This window comes from Vulpes vulpes, chromosome X (assembly GCF_048418805.1).
Source record: "Vulpes vulpes isolate BD-2025 chromosome X, VulVul3, whole genome shotgun sequence".
Classification (NCBI taxonomy): Eukaryota; Metazoa; Chordata; class Mammalia; order Carnivora; family Canidae; genus Vulpes; species Vulpes vulpes.
In genome coordinates this window covers 45,913,246-45,934,803 of record NC_132796.1, presented here as the reverse complement: position 1 = coordinate 45,934,803, position 21,558 = coordinate 45,913,246, and the positions used below count along the sequence as shown (strand labels likewise).

At 37.7% G+C, this 21,558-nt stretch overlaps 1 protein-coding gene across 1 annotated transcript in view; it reads right to left on the bottom strand.

Moving 5' to 3' along the window:
• LOC112912442 (nuclear RNA export factor 1-like) overlaps window positions 1–20,516 on the bottom strand; it is a 34,809-nt gene extending 14,293 nt beyond the window's left edge. Inside the window, exon 1 of the mRNA XM_072743498.1 lies at window positions 20,487–20,516. Within this exon, the coding sequence (XP_072599599.1) occupies window positions 20,487–20,516 (30 nt within the window). The remainder of the gene's footprint in view (window positions 1–20,486) is intronic.
• Between the last annotated feature and the right edge of the window lie 1,042 nt (window positions 20,517–21,558).

The window sequence follows — 21,558 nt, the reverse complement described above, 5'->3', positions numbered from 1 at the left end:
TCCTCTAGGATTTTGATGGATTCTTGTGTCACATTTAGATCTTTCAATAATCTTGAGTTTATCTTTATATAGTCTAGTTTCATTCTTCTGCACATGCTGTCCAATTTTCCTAACACCATTTATTAAAGATACTATCCTTTTTCCAGTGGATATTGTATCCTGCTTTGTCGAACACTGGTTGACCATAGAGTTGAGAGTCCATTTCTGGAGTCTCTATTCTGTTCCATTGCTCTGTTTCTCTGTTTTTATGCCAGTACCATACTGTCTTGATGATCACAGCTTTGTAATACAGCTTGAAATCCAGCATTGTGACAGCCGCAGCATTCCTTTTTTTTTTTTTTTTTCAATATTCCCCTGGGTATTCGGGGTCTTTTCTAATTCCATACAATCTTAACATTATTTGTTCCAACTCTGTGAAGAAAGTCCATAGTATTTAGGCAGGGATTGCATTAAACGCGTGAATTACACTGGTTAGGATAGACATTTTCACAATATTTAGTCTTCTAGTCCCAAACATGTAATATTTTTCCATCTCTTTGTTTCTTCCTCAATTCGCTTGATAAGTATTTTGTAGTTTTTAGAACATAGATCCTTTATCTCTTGGGTTAGGTTTATTTCTAGGTATCTTTTGCTTTTATGTGCAATTGTAAATGGGATTTATTTCTTAATTTCCATTTCTTCAGTCTCAATGTTAGTGTATAGAAATGCCACTGATTTCTGGGCATTGATTTTGTATCCTGCCACATTGCTGAATTGCTGTATGAGTCTGAGCAATTATGAGATGGAAACTTTGGGGTTTTCTATATTTAGTACCAAGTTATCTGAAAAGAGGGAGAGTTTCACTTCCTCTTTACCAATTTGAATGCCTTTTATTTCTTTTTATTGTCTGATTGCTGAGGCTAGGACTTCTAGTACTATGATAAATAATAGTGGTGAGAGTCGACATCCCTGTCATTTTCCTGGTCTTAGAGGAAAGATTTTCAGATTTCCCCATTGAGAATATTCCCTGTGGGCTTTTCATAAATGGTTTTTATGATATTTATGAAATGTTCCCTCTATCCCTACAATCTGAAGAGGTTTTTTTTTAGGATTTATTTATGTATTTATGATAGACATAGAGAGAGAGAGGCAGAGTCACAGGAGGAGGGAGAAGCAGGCTCCATGCCGGGAGCCCGACGTGGGACTCGATCCCGGGACTCCAGGATCGCACCCTGGGCCAAAGGCAGGCGCCAAACCACTGAGCCACTCAGGGATCCCCCTGAAGAGTTATAATCCAGAATGTATACTGTATTTTGTCAAATGTTTTATCTTCATCTATTGCGAGGATCATATGGTTCTTGTTTTTGTCTTGATGTGATCTATCACACTGATTGTTTTATGAGTGTTGAACCACCCTTGCATCCCTGGGATAAATCCCACTTGGTCATGGTGAATAATCTTCTGAATGTACTGTTGGATCCTATTGGCTACTATCTTGGTGAAAATTTTTGCATCCATGTTCATCAGGGAAATTGGTCTATAATTCTCCTTTTTGGTGGGGTCTTTGTCTGGTTTTGGAATCATGATAATGCTGGCCTCATAAAACAAGTTTGGAACTATTCCATCCCTTTCTATCCTTCAATACAGCTTTAGTAAAATAGGTATTATTTCATCTTTTAATATTTGGTAGAATTCCACTGGGAAGCCATCTGGCCCTGGACTTTTGTGTCTTGGGCAGTTATTGATGACTGCTTCAATTTCCTTCCTGGTTATCTGCCTGTTCAGGTTTTCTATTTCTTCCTGTTCCAGTTTTGGTAGTTTGTGGTTTTGCAGAAATGCATCCATTTCTTCTAGATTGCCTAATTTGTTGGCATAGAGCTGCTTGTAATATGTCTTTAAGATACCTTGTATTTCCTTGGTATTGGTTGCTATTTCTTCTCTTTCCTTCATGATTTTATTAATTTGAGTCTTCTTTCTTTTTAATAAGGCTGGCTTGGGTTTGTTTATCTTATAAATTCATTCAAAGAACCACCTCCTAGTTTTGTTCATCTGTTTCTAATCTCTATTTAATTAAGTTCTGCTCGAATCTTTATTATCCCTCTTCTTCTGCTAGGTGTAGGCTTTACCTGCTTTTCTTTCTCCAATTGCTTTACGTTCGAGGTTAGTTTGTGTATTTGAGTTTTTTCCAATTTTTTGAGGGATGCTTGTATTGCGATGTATTCCCTCTTAGGACTGCTATTGCTATATCCCAAAGATTTTGAATGGTTATATCTTCATTTTCATTAGTTTTCATGAATCTTTTTAGTTCTCTCACTTTCTGGTTGACCCATTAATCTCTCGAAGTTTCTTTTGGTTATTGAGTTCTAGTTTCAAAGCACAGTGGTATGATAATATGCAGGTCATAATCCCAATCTTTGATATCAGTTGAGACCTGATTTGTGACCTAGTAAGTACATGGTCAATTCTGGAGAAAGTCCATGTCCACATGAGAAGAATGTGTATTCGGTTGCATCCAATAGAAAGTTCTATATGTATCTCTGAAATCTATTTGGTTCAGTGTACCATTTAAGGCCCTTGTTTCTTTCGACATATTCTGCTTTAAAGTTCTGTCTTTTACTGAACATGCCTTGTTGAATTCCCCTACTATTAGAATACTATTATCATAGTATGTCATTACTTTGGTTATTAATTGATTGATATACTTGGCAGATCCCACATTAGGGGCATAAATATTCATGATTGTTAGGTCTTCCTGTTGGATAGACTCTTTAATATGATATAGTTACCACTTCATCTCCCATTACAGTCTTTGGTATAAACTCTAATTCATCTGATATGAGGATTGCTACCCCAGCGTTCTTTAGATGAACATTTGAATGGTAAATTATTCTCCAACGTTTCATTTTCAGGCTGGAAGTATCCTTAGGTCCAAAATGAGTCTCTTACAGATAGCATATAGATGGGTCTAGCTTTTTTATGCATTCTGATACCCCGTGTCTTTTGATGGGATCATTTAACCTATTCATGTTCAGATTAACTATTGAAAGATATGAATTTAGTGTCATTGTAATACCTATTCAGTCCCTGTTTCGTAGATTGTTTCTTTATGCTCCCTCTTTCTTTTACAGGGTCCCCCTTAATAATTCTTTCAGAGCCAATTTGGTGGTCACATATTCTTTCAGTGCCTGCCTATCTTGGAAGCTCTTTATCTCTCCTATTCTGAATGGGAGCCTTGCTGGATAGAGTATTCTTGGCTGCATGTTCTTCTCATTTAGGACCCTGAAAATATCCTGCCAGCCCTTTCTGCCTGCCAGGTCTCTGAGAGCTCTGCTGTTAATCTAATATTTCTCCCCCACATACATTTAGAATCTCTTGTCTCTAGCTGCTTTAAGAATTATCCCTTTATCTCTGAAATTTGCAAGTCTCACTATTAAACATGAAGGTGTTGAATGGCTTTTATTGATCTTTGGGGGGTCCTCTCTAACTCTTCGTTCTGAATTCCTGTTTCCTTCCCCAGATTTGTTGCAGTCTCAGCTATGATTTGTTCAAATATACTTTGTGGTCCCCTCTCCCTCTTAGCTTACTCTGGAATCCCAATTATTTGTAAAATTTTCCTTGTCAAGCTATCATTTATTTCCCGTAATCTTTCCTCAGGGCCTTTTAATTGTTTTTCTCCTTTTTCCCACAGCTTCCTTCCTTACCATCAACGTGTCTTATTTGTTACTCACTGTCTCTTCCACCTCATTAACCTCTAGCAGTTGGCACATCCAGTTTGGATTGCATCTCATTTAATCTGTTTGTTAATTTTGGCCTGATTAGATCTCAATTATGCAGGGATAAAGTCTCTAGAGTGTTTTATGCCTTTTTCCAGAGCCACCAGTAGCTTTATAATTGTACTTCTGAATTGAATTTCTGACATCATATTGAAATCGAAACTCTGTGGCTGAGAGTACTGTTTCTGGTTCTTTCTTTTGTGGCGAATTCTTCCTTCTAATCATTTTTTCCTGTGCAGTGTGGCTGTATGAGCTGGCAGAGTAAAAAATATCAACCACAACCTAAGTAAAAAAAAATAATAAAAATAAAAAAATAAACAACACTGCATGATTTTGAAGAGGTCAGAGACCAGAAACTAAAAGAAAAAGAAGAAATGAACAAAATAAAAAGTCCACTAAAGTGAAAAAAAATTTTAAAACACACTAGTAAAAACAAAAAGACAAAAACAAAGAAGAAGAAAAAAGAAAAAGAACAAAAAAATAAAAGTAAAGACAAAAGGAAAAAGAGAAAAAAAGGGGGGGCATGGTGGTGGTGAAGTTGTAGTGGAAAGAGATTATAGTCGACCTGAGGGGTCCTAAAGGGTTATCCTCTTGGTTCTGAGTGTATTTTGTTCTGTATGTTTGAAGATGCTCTCTCCCAAATTTATATAAACCAACAATACTTATAAAAAGCCCCAATATTGACCACCAAAACACAAACAAGATAAAAGAAGGGGGGCAGAATGGAAAGGAAGAGAGAATATAATGTTACAGAATGAACCAACATGGTTTTCCACTTGGTACTGAGAGTATGTTGGTGGTGTTTTGGAAGGTACTAACTTCCAACACTGTAAAACAAAACATGGCTGAAAAAGCAACAACAACAACAACAACAACAACAACAACAACAAAAACCCCCACAAAAACCCATATGTCATATATCTTGAATACGTTGAAAAGAATCCAGAAGTAAAAAATATATCTAAGACATGTAATTGTAGACATATGAAAGTCAAAAAGGAAAAAAAATTAAAAATGAGGAGCTGGTAAAATATTGTAGTTAATGTGGGAAAGGGGAAAAAGTACTGAAAATTTTAAGTCTGATACAAAAACGAGTCATTGGGGGGAGGGTCAATATGGCGGAGGAGTAGGGTCCCCAAGTCACCTGTCCCCACCAACTTACCTAGATAACTTTCAAATCATCCTGAAAACCTACGAATTCAACCTGAGATTTATTATATTTTTTTTTAAAAAAACATTTTATCTATTTAATGTCTAACTACCAAAGAAATCTACATATTGAATGCGATCCCTATCAAAATACCACCAGGAATTTTTGCAAACAAATAGTCCTCAAATTTGTAAGGAACAACTAACTACCCCAACTAGCCAAAGTAATACTGAAAAAGAAAAGCAAAGCTGGAGGCATCAAGATTCCACATTTCAAGCTATACAATGAAGGTGTAGTCACCAAGACAATATAGTCCCAGAACAAAGACACACTTAGATAAAGGGAACAGAATAGAAAACCCAGAAATTGACCCACATATATATGGTCAACTAATCTTCAACAAAGCAGGAAAGATTATCCAATGAGAAAAAGGCAGTCTTCAACAAATGGTGTTCAAAAAACTGGACAGCAGATTGCAGAAGAATGAAACTAGACCGCTTTCTTCACCATACACAAATATAAATTCAAAACACATAAAAGACCTAAGTGTGACAAAAGAGACAATCAAAATCCTAGAAGAGAATACAAACAGAAACCTCTTGGACTTTGGTCATAGCAACTTCTTACTAGACACGTGCCTGAGCAAGAGAAACAAAATCAAAAGTGAACTTTTGGGCTTTATCAAAATAAGAAGCATCTGCACCGTGAAAGAAAAAAATCAACAAAACAGAAAGGCAGCATACAAAAGGGAGAAGATATTCACAAAAGATAAAGGGTTAGTATCCATAATCTATAAAGCAACTATGAGGAGACAGGGCAAGATGGCGGAAGAGTACAGTCCCCAAGACACCTGTTGCTGCCAATGTACCTAGATAACTTTCAAATCATCCTGAAAACCTACGAATTTGGTCTGAGATTTAAAGAGAAAAGAGCTGGAATGCTACAGTGAGAAGAGTTCACACTTCTATTAAGGTAGAAAGATGGAAATAAATAAATAAATAAATAAATAAATAAATAAATAAATAAAATCCAAGGGGGAGCAGCCCCCTTGAGGAACCAGGCTAAAGCTGTGCGGCAAGGGCCCCCACGACAGGAAAACCCAGTCCTGAAGAAGCAGTAGCTTTACCAATCTTCCCAGTCGGTAAGGTGCTTGCAGGGAGCTCCAGCAGGATCCCAGGAGGGGCAGGGATGCCCTCAAGCTCCCAGAGGCACTAACAGAGGAACTGCACCCCGGGGGAGAGTGCACCACACACGGCGGGGTGAGCTCCCTACAGGCCTGGAGCTCGTGCCCTGCGGGCCCGAGAACAGCTCTGTCGGCTCCAGCAGTGGCTCTGCGCAGAGGGGGCTGCACATCCCCGGCAGTGTGATTCCGGTGGTGCAGTCCCTGGAGCCCAGGGTGCCGGGGACACAGGGGTGCAGGGGACACAGCCTAAGATCCGGCACTCCCTCCAGGACAGGCAGAGGCAAGGATGACACAGGATAGCAAGGACGGTCCTACCGCCAGGGGACCCTGTGTTGTGCAGATCGCTGCCTCCCGCCCCCCCGAGCATCCAGGCCCCTGTGGACTGGGAGCTGTAGTAGTTACTGTGGGACCTGACTCAAGAGCTGGAGAATTGGCCCCCGGCACTGTTGTTCCTCCTGGTGTCACCTCCTACCTGGGACTGAGGAGGGGCCTCTCAGGATAAACAGCTCCCGCTGAGTCAAGCACCTGGCAGGGGGCTGGGCAGCTCCCCTAGGTGCACAAAATTGAGAATCAGCACAGCAGGCCCCTTCCCCAGAAGACAAGCTAGAAGGACAGGGGAAAAGCAAGTTATTGACCAAGCAAAACTGGAAAGTTCCAGGGAAAGTCGAGGGATTTACAGTATATAGAATCAGAGGATACTTCCCCTTATTTTTTCTGTTTGTTCCCCTCCCCCCCCCATTTTTTTCTCTCTCTCCTTTTCCCAGTACAACTTGTTTTTGGCCACTCTGCACTGAGCAAAATGACGAGAAGGAAAAAACTCACCTCAAAAGAAAGAATCAGAAACAGTCCTCCCTCCCACAGAGTTATAAAATTTGGATTACTATTCAATGTCAGAAAGCCAATTCAGAAGCACAATTATAAAGCTACTGGTGGCTCTAGAAAAAAGCATAAAGGACTCAAGAGACTTCATGACTGCAGAATCTACACAGGCAGAAATTAAAAATCAATTAAATGAGATGCAATCCAAACTGGAGGTCCTGATGACAAGGGTTAACGAGGTAGAAGAACGAGTGAGTGACATAGAAGACAAATTGATGGCAAGGAAGGAAACTGAGGAAAAAAGAGAAAAACAATTAAGAGATCATGAGGATAGGTTAAGGAAAATAAATGACAGCCTCAGAAGGAAAAATATAGGTTTAATTGGGGTTCCCAAGGGCCCAAAAGGGACAGAGGTCCAGAATGTGTATTTGAACAAATCATAGCTGAGAACTTCCCAAACTTGGGAAGGGAAACAGGCATTCAGGTCCCAGAGATAGAGAGAACCCCCCCTGAAATCAATAAAAACCACTCAACATCTCAACATTTAATAGTGAAACTTGCAAATTTTAAAAATAAAAAGAAGATCCTTAAAGCAGCAAGAGATAAGAAATCCCTAATTTTATGGGGAGAAACAATAGGATAACAGCAGACCTCACCACAGAGACCTGACAGGCTAGAGAGGGGTGACAAGATATATTCAGGTTCCTCAATGAGAAGAACATGCAGCCAAGAATACTTTATCCAGGAAAGCCCTCACTCAGAATAGAAGGAGAGATAAAGAGCTTCAAAAATAGGCAGAAACTGAAAGAATATCTGACGACGAAGCCAGCTCTGCAAGAAATATTAAGGGGGAGTCTGTAAAAGAAAGAGGAAGTCCAAGGGAACAATCCACAAAAACAGGGACTGAATAGGTATCATGATGACACTAAATTCATGTCTTTCAATAGTAACTCTGAACCTGAATGGGCTAAATGACCCCATCAAAAGGCGTAGGGTTTCAGAATGGATAAAAAAGCAAGACCCATCTATTTGCTGTTTACAAGAGACTCATTTTAGACATAAGGACACCTAAAGCCTGAAAAAAAAAAAAGGTTGGAGAACCATTTACCATTCAAATGGTCCTCAAAAGAAAGCAGGGGTAGCCATCCTTACATCAGATAAATTAAAGTTTATCCCAAAGACCGTAGAAAGAGATGAAGAGGAACACTATATCATACTTCAAGGATCTCTACAACAAGAGGACTTAACAATCATCAATATATATGCCCCGAATGTGGGAGTTGCCAAGTATATCAATCAATTAATAACCTAAGTTAAGACATACTTAGATAATACACTTATACTTGGTGACTTGAACACAGCGCTTTCTACAATCAACAGATATTTGAAGCACATCTCCAAAGAAAGAAGAGATTTATTTATTTATTTATTTATTTTGGGGGGGGGAAACAAGAGATTTAAATGATACACTGGACCAGATGGATTTCACAGATATTTACAGAACTTTATCCAAACACAAGTGAATAGACATTCTTCTCAAGTGTACACAGAACTTTCTCCAGAATAGACCACATACTGGGTCACAAGTCAGGTCTGAACAAATACCAAAAGACTACTATTGTCCCCTGCATATTCTCAGACCATAATGCTTTGAAACTAGAACTCAATCACAAGAAGAAGTTTGGAAGGTTTTCATAAAGTGGAGGTTAAGGACCATCCTGCTAAACGATGAAAGGGTCAACCAGGAAATTAGAGAAGAATCAAAAAGATTCATAAAACTAATGAGAATGAAGATACAACCGTGGAAAATCTTTGGGCTACAGCAAAAGCAGTCCTGAGGGAGAAATACATCACAATACAAGCATACATCCAAAAACTGGAAAGAACCTAGATACAAAAGCTAACCTTGCACCTAAAGGAGCTGGAGAAAGAAGAGCAAATAGATCCTACACCCAACAGAAGAAGAGAATTAATAAAGATTCAAGCAGAACTCAATGAAATAGAGACCAGAAGAACTGTGGAACAGATCAAACAAACCAGCAGTTAGTTCTTTGAAAGAATTAATAAGTTAGATAAACCATTAGCCAGAATTATTAAAAAGAAGAGAGAAAAGACTCAAATTAATAAAATCACGAATGAGAAAGGAGAGATCACCACCAATACCAAGGAAATACAAATGATTTTAACAACTTATAATGAGTAGCTCTACACCAATAAATTAGGCAATCTAGAAGAAATGGATGCATTTCTGGAAAACCACAAACTAGCAAAACTGGAACAGAAAGAAATAGAAAACCTGAACAGGACAATAACCAGGGAGGAAATTGAAGCAGTCATCGAAACCTCCCAAGACACAATAGTCCAGGGTCAGATGGCTTCCCTAGGGAATTCTATCAAACGTTTAAAGAAGAAAGCACACCTATTCTACTAAAACTGTTCAGAAAGATAGAAAGAGATGGAATACCTCCAAACTCATTCTATGAGTCCAGCATCACCTTGATTCCCAAAACCAGACAAAGACCCCACCAAAAAGGATAATTGTAGACCAATATCCCTGATGAACATGGATGCAAAATTCTCAACAAGATACTAGCCAATAGGATCCAACAATACATTAAGAAGATTAATCACCATGATCAACTGGGATTTATCCCCGGGATGCAATGCTGCTTCAAGACTCGTAATTAATCAACGTCATAGACCATATCCAGCAGAGAAAAAACAATAACGGTATGATCCTCTCAATAGATGCAGAGAAATCATTTGACAAAAGACAGCATCCATTCCTGATCAAAACTCTTCAGAGTGTAGGGAGAGAGGGAACATTCCACAACATCTTAAAAGCCATCTACGAAAAGCCCACAACAAATATCATTCTCGATGGAGAAACACTGGGAACCTTTCCACGAAAAGCCCACAACAAATATCATTCTCGATGGAGAAACAGTGGGAGCCTTTCCCCTAAGATAAAGAACAACACAGAGATGTCTGCTCTCACCACTGCTATTCAACATAGCACTAGAAATCCTAGCCTCAGCAATCAGACAACAAAAAGAAATAAAAGGCATTCAAACTGGCAAAGAAGAAGTCAAACTCTCCCTCTTTGCAGATGACATGAGACTATTCATAGAAAAACCCAAAAAACTCCACCCTAAGATTGCTAGAACTCATACAGCAATTCTGCAGAGTGGTAGGATACAAAATCAATGCCCAGAAGTCAGTGGCCTTTCTATACACTAAGAATGAGACTGAAGAAAGATATATTAAGGAGTCAATCCCAATTACAATTGCACCCAAAAGTGTAAGATACCGAAGAATAAACCTAACCAAAGAGGTAAAGGATCTATACCCTAAAAACGATAGAACACTTCTGAAAGAAATGAGGAAGACACAAAGAGATGGAAAAATATTCCATGCTCTTGGGTTGGAAGAATTAATATTGTGAGAATGTCAATATTACCCAGGGCAATTTACACATTTAATGCAATCCCTATCAAAATACCATGGACTTTCTTCAGAGAGTTGTAACAAATTATTTTAATATTTGTGTGGAATCAGAAAAGACTCCGAATAGCCAGGGGAATTTTTAAAAAGAAAACCATATCTGGGGGCATCACAATGCCGGACTTTAGGTTGTACGACAAAGCTGTGGTCATCAAGACAGTGTGGTACTAGCACAAAACTAGACACACAGATCAATGGAACAAATTAGAGAAATCAGAAGTGGACCCTCAACTTTATGGTCAACTAATATTCGATAAGGGAGGAAAGACTATCCATTGGAAGAAAGACAGTCTCTTCAATAAATGGTGCTGGGAAAATTGGACATCCACATGCAGAAGAATGAAACTATCCCATTCTCTTACATCATATACAAAGATAAACTCAAAATGGATGAAAGATTTAAATGTGAGACAAGATTCCATCAAAATCCTAGAGGAGAACACAGGCAACACCCTTTTTGAACTTGGCCACAGCAACTTCTTGCAAGATACATCCACGAAGGCAAGAGAAACAAAAGCAAAAATGAACTATTGGGACTTCATCAAGATAAGAAGCTTTTGGACAGCAAAAGAAACAGTCAACAAAACTAAAAGACAACCTACAGAATGGGAGAAGATATTTGCAAATGACGTATCAGATAAAGGGCTAATATCCAAGATCTATAAAGAACTTATTAAACTCAACAGCAAAGAAAGAAACAATCCAATCCTGAAATGGGCAAAAGACATTAACAGAACTCTCAAGGAGGAAGACATAGACATGCCCAAAAAGCACGTGAGAAAATGCTCCACATCACTGGCCATCAGGGACATACAAATCAGAACCACAATGAGATACCACCTCACACCAGTGAGAATGGGGAAAATTAACAAGGCAGGAAACAACAAATGTTGGAGAAGATGTGGAGAAAGGGGAACCCTCTTGCACTGTTGGTGGGAATGTGAAATGTTGCAGCCACTCTGGAAAACTGTGTGGAGGTTCCTCAAAGAGTTAAAGGTAGATCTGCCCTATGACCCAGCAATTGTACTGCTGGGTATTTACCCCAAAGGTACAGATGCAGTGAAACGCCGGGACACCTGCACCCTGATGTTTATAGCAGCAATGTCCACAATAGCCAAACTGTGGAAGGCGCCTCAGTGTCCATCGAAAGATGAATGGATAAAGAAGATGTGGTTTATGTATACAATGGAATTTTACTCAGCCATTAGAAACAACAAATACCCACCATTTGCTTCAACGTGGATGGAACTGGAGGGTATTATGCTGAGTGAAAGAAGTCAATCAGAGAAGGACAAACATTGTATGTTCTCATTCATTTGGTTAATATAAATAACAGTGAAAGGGAATAGAAGGGAAGGGAGAAGAAATGGGTAGGAAATATCAGAAAGGGAGACAGAACATAAAGACTAACTCTGGGAAATGAACTAAGGGTGGTGGAAGGGGAGGAGGGCGGGGGTTGGGGGTGAATGGGTGACGGGCACTGAGGGGGGCACTTGACGGGATGAGCCCTGGGTGTTATTCTGTATGTTGGCAAATTAAACACCAATAAAAAATAAATTTATTTTTAAAAAAAGATGAATGGATGGAGAAAAGTGGTAAATGTATACAATGGAATATTACTCAGCCATTAGAAATGACAAATACCCTCTATTTGCTTTGACTTGGAGGGACGTGGAGCGTATTGTGCTGAATGAAATAAGTCAATCGGAAAAGGACAAACATGATATGATCTCATTCATTTGGGGAAATTCATTTGGGGAAATTATATGATCTCATTCATTTGGGGAAATTAGTGAAAGGGAATACAGGGAAAGGAGAGAAAATGAGTGAAAATATCAGTGAAGGTGAGAAAACATGAGAGACACCTTATTCTGGGAAATGAAAAAGGGGTAGTGGAAGGGGAAGTGGGTGAGGGGTTGGCGTGACTGTGTGATGGGCACTGAGGGGGGCACTTGGCACTGCAGCACTGGGTGTTATGCTATATGTTGGCAAATTGAACTCAATAAAATAGATAGATAAATAAATAAATAAATAAATAAATAAATAAATAAATAAATAAATAAATAAAACTATGAGGCTCAATATCCAAAAAATAACTAATCCAATTAAGAAATGGTAGACGGAAGAGTTAGGATGGCAGAGGAGGTATGGGCACCTTAGGTTTGTTTCCTCCCTCAAATACAACTAGTTACTTATCAAATCATTCTGATCACCTGAGAAATGAAACCAACTTCTTAGAAAAAAAAAATGCTGCAAATCCAGAAGTAGAAAAACAATTACTATAGGGAAGGTAGGAGGTGCAAAGACTTGAATCCTGTGTGATATAGTGGACGATATGGCGGCAGGGTTCGATCCTGCCTAAAGAGGCGACCACTCAGTATAAAGCAGTGAAGCACAATATCATAACTCTGAAGTCTGGTAGAGTAGGGGAGGTTGCTGGCTTAAAGGTGCTCAGGCGATGAAGTGGGGTAGAATCCCAGCTATGACAATGTGGTCACAGGATCCCCAGCATCAGAAGAACTGGTGATGCATGAGTGCAGCCCTGTTCCCAGGCATAGTGGAGAAGTTGGCTGAGAATAGGGAGTCTAGGTGCCAGGTTTCTCTTCTCTGTTGCTATAAACTGCAAAGCATTGCACAGTAATGCAACTACTTTCTTGTGAGAGGTACAACAGCATGCAGAAGTGTGGAAAGAACCCCCCTTCCTTCAGGAGGAACAGCACGGGTCCTCACCTCAGCAGTCTGTAAAATTTGTAGTTTTGAAACTCGGTCATGTGCCTGAAATAAAAATGCTTGGTCATAGAATTCTGACGGAAACTGGGAACAGAAAAGTGATAATCAATCACTTTCTGTGAGGCTCACTGAAAACTAGTGGGTATGAATTTTCAGCCCAGGGGGCTAGAGAGTGGGATTCCACCATATTCATCCCACCCACCAGTGTTGAAAGTCTTCAGGGAGCAAAACAGTGCCACCTCATGGAGTTCGGAGCTGTAAACACCATGATTCCCTGTGCCCTGGAGAAGCATCTTCACTAGGGAAAATCCACATGAGAAACAGCACAATAGGCCTCTTCCCTAGAAGACCAGCACAAACACTTTTCTGGCATCAAGTTTATTGATCATAGAGGGCTGCAAATGCTTCAGCATTTCTTGTCACTTAGTGTTATTTTTTCAGTTATTTTATTTGTCCAATTCTTCTGTAATTTTAATTTTTATACATTCTTCATAAATTTTCACATATTTTTGTTTTCTTTCATTGTAATTCTTGCTCTCTTATTTGGGATCCAGTTTTTTTTTTTTTTTAATAATCAGACCAAAACACACCCAGAATCTAGTTGCATTTTGTTTTTGTTGTTGTTTTCATGAGGTTTTTTTGTCTTTGCTTCTTCTTTTCCTTTCTAAGCAAAAGTACAGGATGAAGAAATCCACCACAAAAGAAAGAACAGGAGGTAGCACTCACTGCTAGGGATGTAACCAATACGGACATAAGTTGAGATGTCTGAACTAGAATTTAAAACAAAAATTATAAAGATACTAGCTTGGCTTGTGAAAAGTAGATAAGACAGGAGAATCCCCTTCTGTAGAGATAAAAGAACTAAATTTTTGTCAGGCCGAAATTAAGAATACTATTACCGAGATGCAATCCCAAGTGGAGGCCATGAAAATGAGGATGAATGTATCAGAAGAGCAAATCAAGAAGGTAAAATGATGGAAAATAAAGCTGGAAAGAAGATGGAAAGAAAGCTATTAGATCACAAAGGTAAATATAAAAACTCAATGATTCAATAAAGGGAACTATTAACCATATTATAGGAGTCACAGAATAAGAGGAGTGGGAAAGAACAGAAGAAGGTTAATTTGAACAAATTTAGCTGAGAACTTCCCTAATCTGGGGAAGGAAACAAGCATTCAAATCCAGGAGTAACAGAGGACCCCCTCAAAATCAACAGATAGGGCAACAACTCAACATATTAGAGTGAAGCTTGAAAATAACAAACATAAAGAGAAAATCCTAAAAGCAGCTTGGGAAAAGAGTAGAAACATAGGCTAAGAGCAGACCTATCCACAGAGACCTAGCAAGTGAGAAAGAACTGACATAATATATTCAATATGCTAAAGAGGAAAAATGTGTAGCCCAGAATATTTTATCCAGCAAGGCTATGATTCAGAATAGAAATAGAGTTAGAGTTTCCAGAATGAACAAAAAAAAATAAATAAATAAAGGGATTTGTGAACACTAAACCAACCCTGTAAGAAATATTAAAGAGATCCTTTGAGTGGAGAGAGATCCCAAAATTAATAAACACCAGAATGGAACAGAGACAATCTACAGGAGTAGCAACTTTACAGGTAATACAATGGCACTAAATTCATCTTTCAATAACTACTCGTAATGTAAATGGACTAAATACTCCAAGGAAAAGACATAGGATATCAGAGTGGGAAAAACAAACAAGCAAACAAGATCCCATTAGTATGCTCAACCAGTACTAAAAGATTGAGGTCATTACCATGCACATTATCAGACCACAGTGCTATGAAACTTGAAGTCAACCACAAGAAATTTGAAAGAACCACAAACACATGGAGGTTAAAGAGCACCCTACTAAAGAATGAATGGATCAACCAGGAAATTTTTTAAAAATTAATATATATATAATATATAATATATATATAATATAATATATATATGTAAGAAAATGAAAATTAAAACATAACAGTTCAAAACTTTTAGGATTCAGCAGTGGCAGTTCTAATAGGAAAGTATATACCAATGCAGGCTTTCCTCAAGAAGCAAGAAAAGTTTCAAATACACACCCTAACCTTGGACTTAAGGAACTGCAAAAGAACAAGAAATAATGTCTAAATCCAGCAGGGGAAGAGAACTAATAAAGATTGGAGCAGAAATCAACAATATACAAATAAAAAAAAACAATAGAACAGATCAATGAAACTAAAACCTGGTTCTTTGAAAGAATTAATGAAATTGATAAACCACTAACCAGACTTATCAAAAAGAAAAGAGAAAGTATCCAAATAAATAAAATCATGAATGAAATTTAGAGGAGAGATCACAACCAACACCAAAAAATACAATTCTTAGAGAATATTTTGAGCAATTATATGCCAACAAATTAAGCAATCTGAAATAAATGGATAAATTTCTAGAAGCATATAACTACCAAAACTGAAACAAGAAATAGAATACCCACCAAAGAAATTCAATCAGTGATCACAAATCTCCCAACAAACAAGAGTCTAGGGCTGGATGGCCTCTCAGGGGAATTCAATGAAACACTTAAAGTAGAATACCTATGATTTTAAAACTTTTCTAAGAAATAGAAGGAAAACTACCAAATTCATTCTATGAGGCCAGCATTATCATGATCCCAAAAGCTGAAGAAAAAGAAATCAAGGAATTGATACAATTTACAATTGCACCAAAAATCCTAGGTATTATAAGATACCTAGAAATAAATCTAACTAAGGAGGTAAAGGATTTGTAATTTGAAAGCAATAGAACACTTAAGAAAGAAATTGAGGAAGGACACAAAAAATGTAAAAACATTCCATACTTATATTTGGAATGTTTCAATATTCGGAAGAACAAATATTGTTAAAATATCTATGCTACCCAAAGCAATCTACACCAATGAAATCCTTATCAAAATACCACCAGCAATTTTCCAGAGCTGGAACAAACAATCCTAACATTTGTGTAAAACCAGACAAGACACCAAAATACCCAAAGTAACGTTGAAAAAGAAAACCAAAGCTGGAGGCATAACAATTCCAGACATCAAGATGTATTACAAACCTGTAATCATCAAGACATATAGCACAAAACAGACTTATAGATGAGGGGGACAGAATACAGAACCCAGAAATAGACCCTCAACTCTATGGTCAACTCATCTTCAACAAGTCAGGAAAGAATAGTCAATGGAAAGAAGACATTCTCTTCAATAAATGGTGTTGAGGGATCTGGAGGAATGAAACTGGATCACTTTCTTATACCATACACAAAAATTAGTTTAAAATGGATGAAATACCTAAATGTGAGGCAGGAATTCTTCAACATCCTAGAGGGGGACACAAGCAGCAACCTCTTTGACCTTGGCCACAGCAACTTCTTGCTAGACACATGTCCAATAGCAATGGAGACAAAAGCAAATATGAAATATTGGGACTTCATTGGGATAAAAAGGTTTTGCACAGTAAAGGCAACAATCAACAAAACTAAAAGGCAAACTACTGAATGGGAGAAAATATTAGCAAATGACATATCACATAAAGGGCTAATATCCAAAATCTGTAAAGAACTTATCAAATTCAACACCCAAAACCTAAAAAATTCAGGCAAGAATTGTGCAGAAAACATGAACAGCCATTTTTTCAATGAAGACATACAAATTACTAACAGATACATGAAAAACTGCTCAACTTCACTCAGCATCAGGAAAATACAAATCAAACCCTAATGATATACCACCTCACACCAGTCGCAATGGCTTAATTTAACAACTGAGGAAACAACAGATGTTAGCAAGGATTAACAGAAAGGGAAATACTCTTAAACTGTTGGTGGGAGTGCAAGCAGGTGCAGCCACTCTGGAAAGCAGGAATATTTGACTCCAAAAAAGTTAAAGATAGAACTACCCTATGACCCAGTAATTGCACTACTTGGTATTTATCCAAAGGATACAAGCATAGTGATTCAAAGGGGGCACATGCACCCCAATGTTTATAGCAGCAATGTCCGTAATAGTTAAAATATGCAAAGAGCCCAGATGTCATTTGTCAGATGAATGGATAAAGAGGTGGGATATACATATAAAAAAGAATGAAATCTTACCATTTACAACAACCCGAATGGGATTAGAGTGTATTATGCTAAGCAAAATAAGTCAATCAGACAAAGACAAATACCATATGATTTCACTCATATGTGTAATTTAAGAAATAAAACAAATGAACATAGGGGAAGGGAAGGAAAAGAAAAATAAGATGAAGACAGAGCAGGCAAACCATTAGAAACTCTACTGCTGTAAACCAATTGAGGGCTGTTGGAGGGAAGGTAGAGGGGTGTTGAGGTAATTGGATGATAAGCATTAAGGAGGGGGCTTGATGTAATGAGCACTGGGTGCTATCTGCAACCAATGAATTACTGAATTCTACCTATGAAATTAATAATAAACTATATGTTAACTAAATTGAATTTAAAACAAAAATAATAAAATAGAAACAAATAAAAAAAGAAAGAATTGTGTAGAAGACATGAATAGACAGTTTTCCAAAGAAGACATCCAGAAGGCTAACAGACATATGAAGAAATATGCAACATCACTTCATCAACAGGGAAATAGGAGTCAACATCATAGTGAAATACCATCTCACACCTGTCACATTATCTAACATTAACAACACCAGGAACAACAGGTTTTTGTGTGGATGCAGATAAATGGGAACCCTCTTGCCCTGTTGGTGGGAATATAAACTTGTACAGCCACTGCAGAGAAAACTATGAAGATTCCTCAAAACATTCACAACTACCGTACAATCCAACAATTTCCCTACTAGGTATTTCTCCAAAGGACACAAAAGTACAGTTTTGAAGGGATGCATACTCCCCAATGTTTATATCACCATTATCAACAACAGCCAAATGATGGAAAGAGGCTAAATATCCATTGACTAATGATTGGATAAAGAAGATGCGGTATACATATACAAAGGAATTTTATTCAGCCATCAAACAGACTGAAATTTGGCATTTGCAACAATGTAGATGGAGCTAAATAGTTTTATGATAAGTGAAATAAGTCAAAGACCAATACCATATGATTTCACTCCTATATGGAATTTAAGAAACAAAATAGATGAACATATAGGAGGGAGAAAAAAAAAACAATGAAAAGAGAGAGAGGGAAACAAACTATAAGAGACTCTTAAAGATAGAGAAAAAACAGGGATGATAGATGGAGATGGTTGGGGATGCGCTAAATGGATGATCAGTATTAAGGAGAACACTTACTGTGATAAGCACTCAGTGTTATATGTAATAATGAATCACTAATATTACTCTATAGGTTAACTAACTAGAATTTAAGTAAAAATTAGAAAAAAATAAAAAGCTTCTGCATAGGGAAATAGTCAATAAAACTAAAATGCAACCTACTGAATGAAAGAAATTATTTGCAATGGTGTATGTGATAAAGGGTTAGAATCCAAAATACATAAAGAGCTGGTAAAACTCAACACCTAAGAAATAAATAATCCAATTACAAAATGAGCATATGACATGAATAGTGATTTCTTCAAAGAAGAACTAGAGATGGCCAGTGGACTCATAAAAAGATGCTCAATATGTCATCAGGGAAATGCAAATCAATATCACAATAAGATATCACCTCACATCTGTCAGAATTGCTAAAGTGAAAACCTCAAGAAACAAGTTTTGTCAAGGGTGTGGAGAAAAAGGAATACTTCTGTACAGTTCATGGGAATGTAAACTGGTGCAGTCATGGTGAAAACCAGTATGGAGGTTCCTCAAAAATTTGGAAACAAACTACCACATTATCCAGTAATTGCACTACTGAGTATTTGCCCAAAAGATGCAAAAATACAGGGACGCCTGGGTGTCTCAGCGGTTGGGTGCCTGCCTTCAGCTCAGGTCATGATCCTAGGATACAGGATTGAGTCCCATATCAGGCTCCCTGTGAGGAGCCTACTTCTCCCTCTGCCTATGTCTCTGCCTCTCTCCCTCTCAGTCTGTGTCTCTCATGAATAAATAAATGAATCTTTTAAAAAAAGATGCAAAAGTACAGATTTGAAGTGGTACCTGCACCCTGATATTTATAACCTTATAATCAATAATATCCAAACTATGGAAAGAGCCCAAATGTCCATCACCTGATGAATGAATAAAGATGTGACATACATATATAATAGAATATTACTCAGCCTTCAAAAATGAAATATTGCCATTTGTAATGATTTGGAGGAAACGAGAGTGTATTATGCTAAGTAAAATAAGTCAGAGAAAGACAAATAACCATATGATCTTACTCATTGTAGAATTTAAGAAAGAAAACATGAATATATGGGAAGGGGGAAGGAGAGAGGGAAACAAACCCTAAGGGACTCTTAACAATAGAGAACAGAAAAGGGTTGTTGGAGGGAGGTGGGGGCCGTGGGCTAGATGGATGATAGGTATTAAAGAAGGTGCTTATTCTGATGAGCAGAGTGTTGTATGCAAGTGATGAACCACTGAATTCTATTCCTGAAACCAATATTGCACTGTATTTTAACTAACTAGAATGTAAATGAAAATTTAGAAAAAAAGTGCTAGGTATAAATTCTAATAACGTTTTTAAAATATTTATTTACTTGAGAGAGAAAGAGAGAGCACAAGCAGGGTGAGGGGCAGAGGAAAAGGGAGAGTACCTCAAACAGACTCCTGCTGAGTGTGGAACCTGATGTGGGGCTAGAGCCCATAACCCTGAATCCTAATCTGAGCTGAAATCAATAGTAAGAGGCTTAATCAACTAAGCCACCCAGGTGCCCTGTAAATTAATAACACTTATACTATTTAACCATTTAGTGTTACTGAAAGTTTTATCAAATTATTTTTATAAACTAAGAACTTTGATATCAGAAACTAATAAATATACTGAAACAAAAGAAGTTATAGACCAATTTCATTCAAGAGTATTAATGCTTATTTTCAAAGTAAAATATTAGCAAATTGTATTCAATGGAATTCCAAAATTACTACTCTCTGACCAAGTGAGATTTATTCTAGGAAGGCAAGGAGAGTTAAAATGAACTGAAACAGTCTCTTATACCATACACAAAAAGATAGCTCAAAATGGTTGAAAGATGTAAATGTGAGACAAAAATCCATCAAAATCTTAGAGGAGAACACAGGCAACACCCTTTTTGAACTTGGCCACAGCAACTTCTTGCAAGATACATCTGTGAAGGCACAGGAAACAAAGCAAAAATGAGCTATTGCGACTTAAGATAAAAAGGTTCTACACAGCAAAAGAAACAGTCAACAAAACTAAAAGACAACTTACGGATTGGGAGATGATATTTCCAAATGACATGTCAGATAAAGGGCTAGTATCCAAGATCTATAAAGAACCTATCAAACTCAACACCCAAGAAACAAAATATCCAGTAATGACATAGGCCGAAGAAATGAACCAATATTTCTCCAAAGAAGACCTACACATGGCTAAGAAGCACATGAAAAAATGCTCCACATCACTTGCCATCAGGGAAATACACATCAAAACCACAATGAGATACCACCTCACACCAGTGAGAATGGTGAAAATTAACAAGACAAGAAACAACAAATGTTGGAGAGGATTTGGAGAAAGGGGAACTCTCTTGCACCATTGGTGGGAATGCAAGCCACTCTGGAGGTTCCTCAAGAAGTTAAAAATAGAGCCACCCTGCCTGCTTCTCCCTCTGCCTGTGTCTCTGCCTCTCTGTGTCTCTCATGAATAAATAAACAAAATCTTTAAAAAAGGAAAAATAGAGCCACTCTATGACCCAGCAATTGCAGTACAGTTTTTTTCCCCCAAAGATAGTGATTTAGTGAAATGCCAAGACACCTGCACCTTAATGTTCATAGCAGCAATGTCCACAATAGCCAAACTGTGGAAGGAGCCATGATGTCCTTCAACAGATGAATGGATAAAGATGATGTGGTATATATATATATATATAGGCTATATGGAATATTACTCAGCCATCAGAAAAGACAAATACCCCCCATTTGCTTCAACATGGATGGAACTGGAGGATATTATGCTGAGTGAAATAAGTCAGTCAGAGAAGGACAATCATATAGTTTCACTCATATGGGACGTATAAGAAATAGTGAAAGGGATTATAAGGGAAAGGAGGGGAACTGAATAGGAAAAATTAGAGAGGAAGATAAAACATGAGAGACTCCTACCTCTGGGAAACAAACAAAGGGTTGTGGAAGGGGAGGAGGGTAGGGGGATGGGGTAAATTGGTGACAGGCACTAAGGAGGGCACCTGATGGGATGAGCACTGGGTGTTACACTATATGATAGCAAATTGAATTTAAATTTAAAAATTGAAAGAAAAAGTTGTTTAGTTACATAAGCCCAA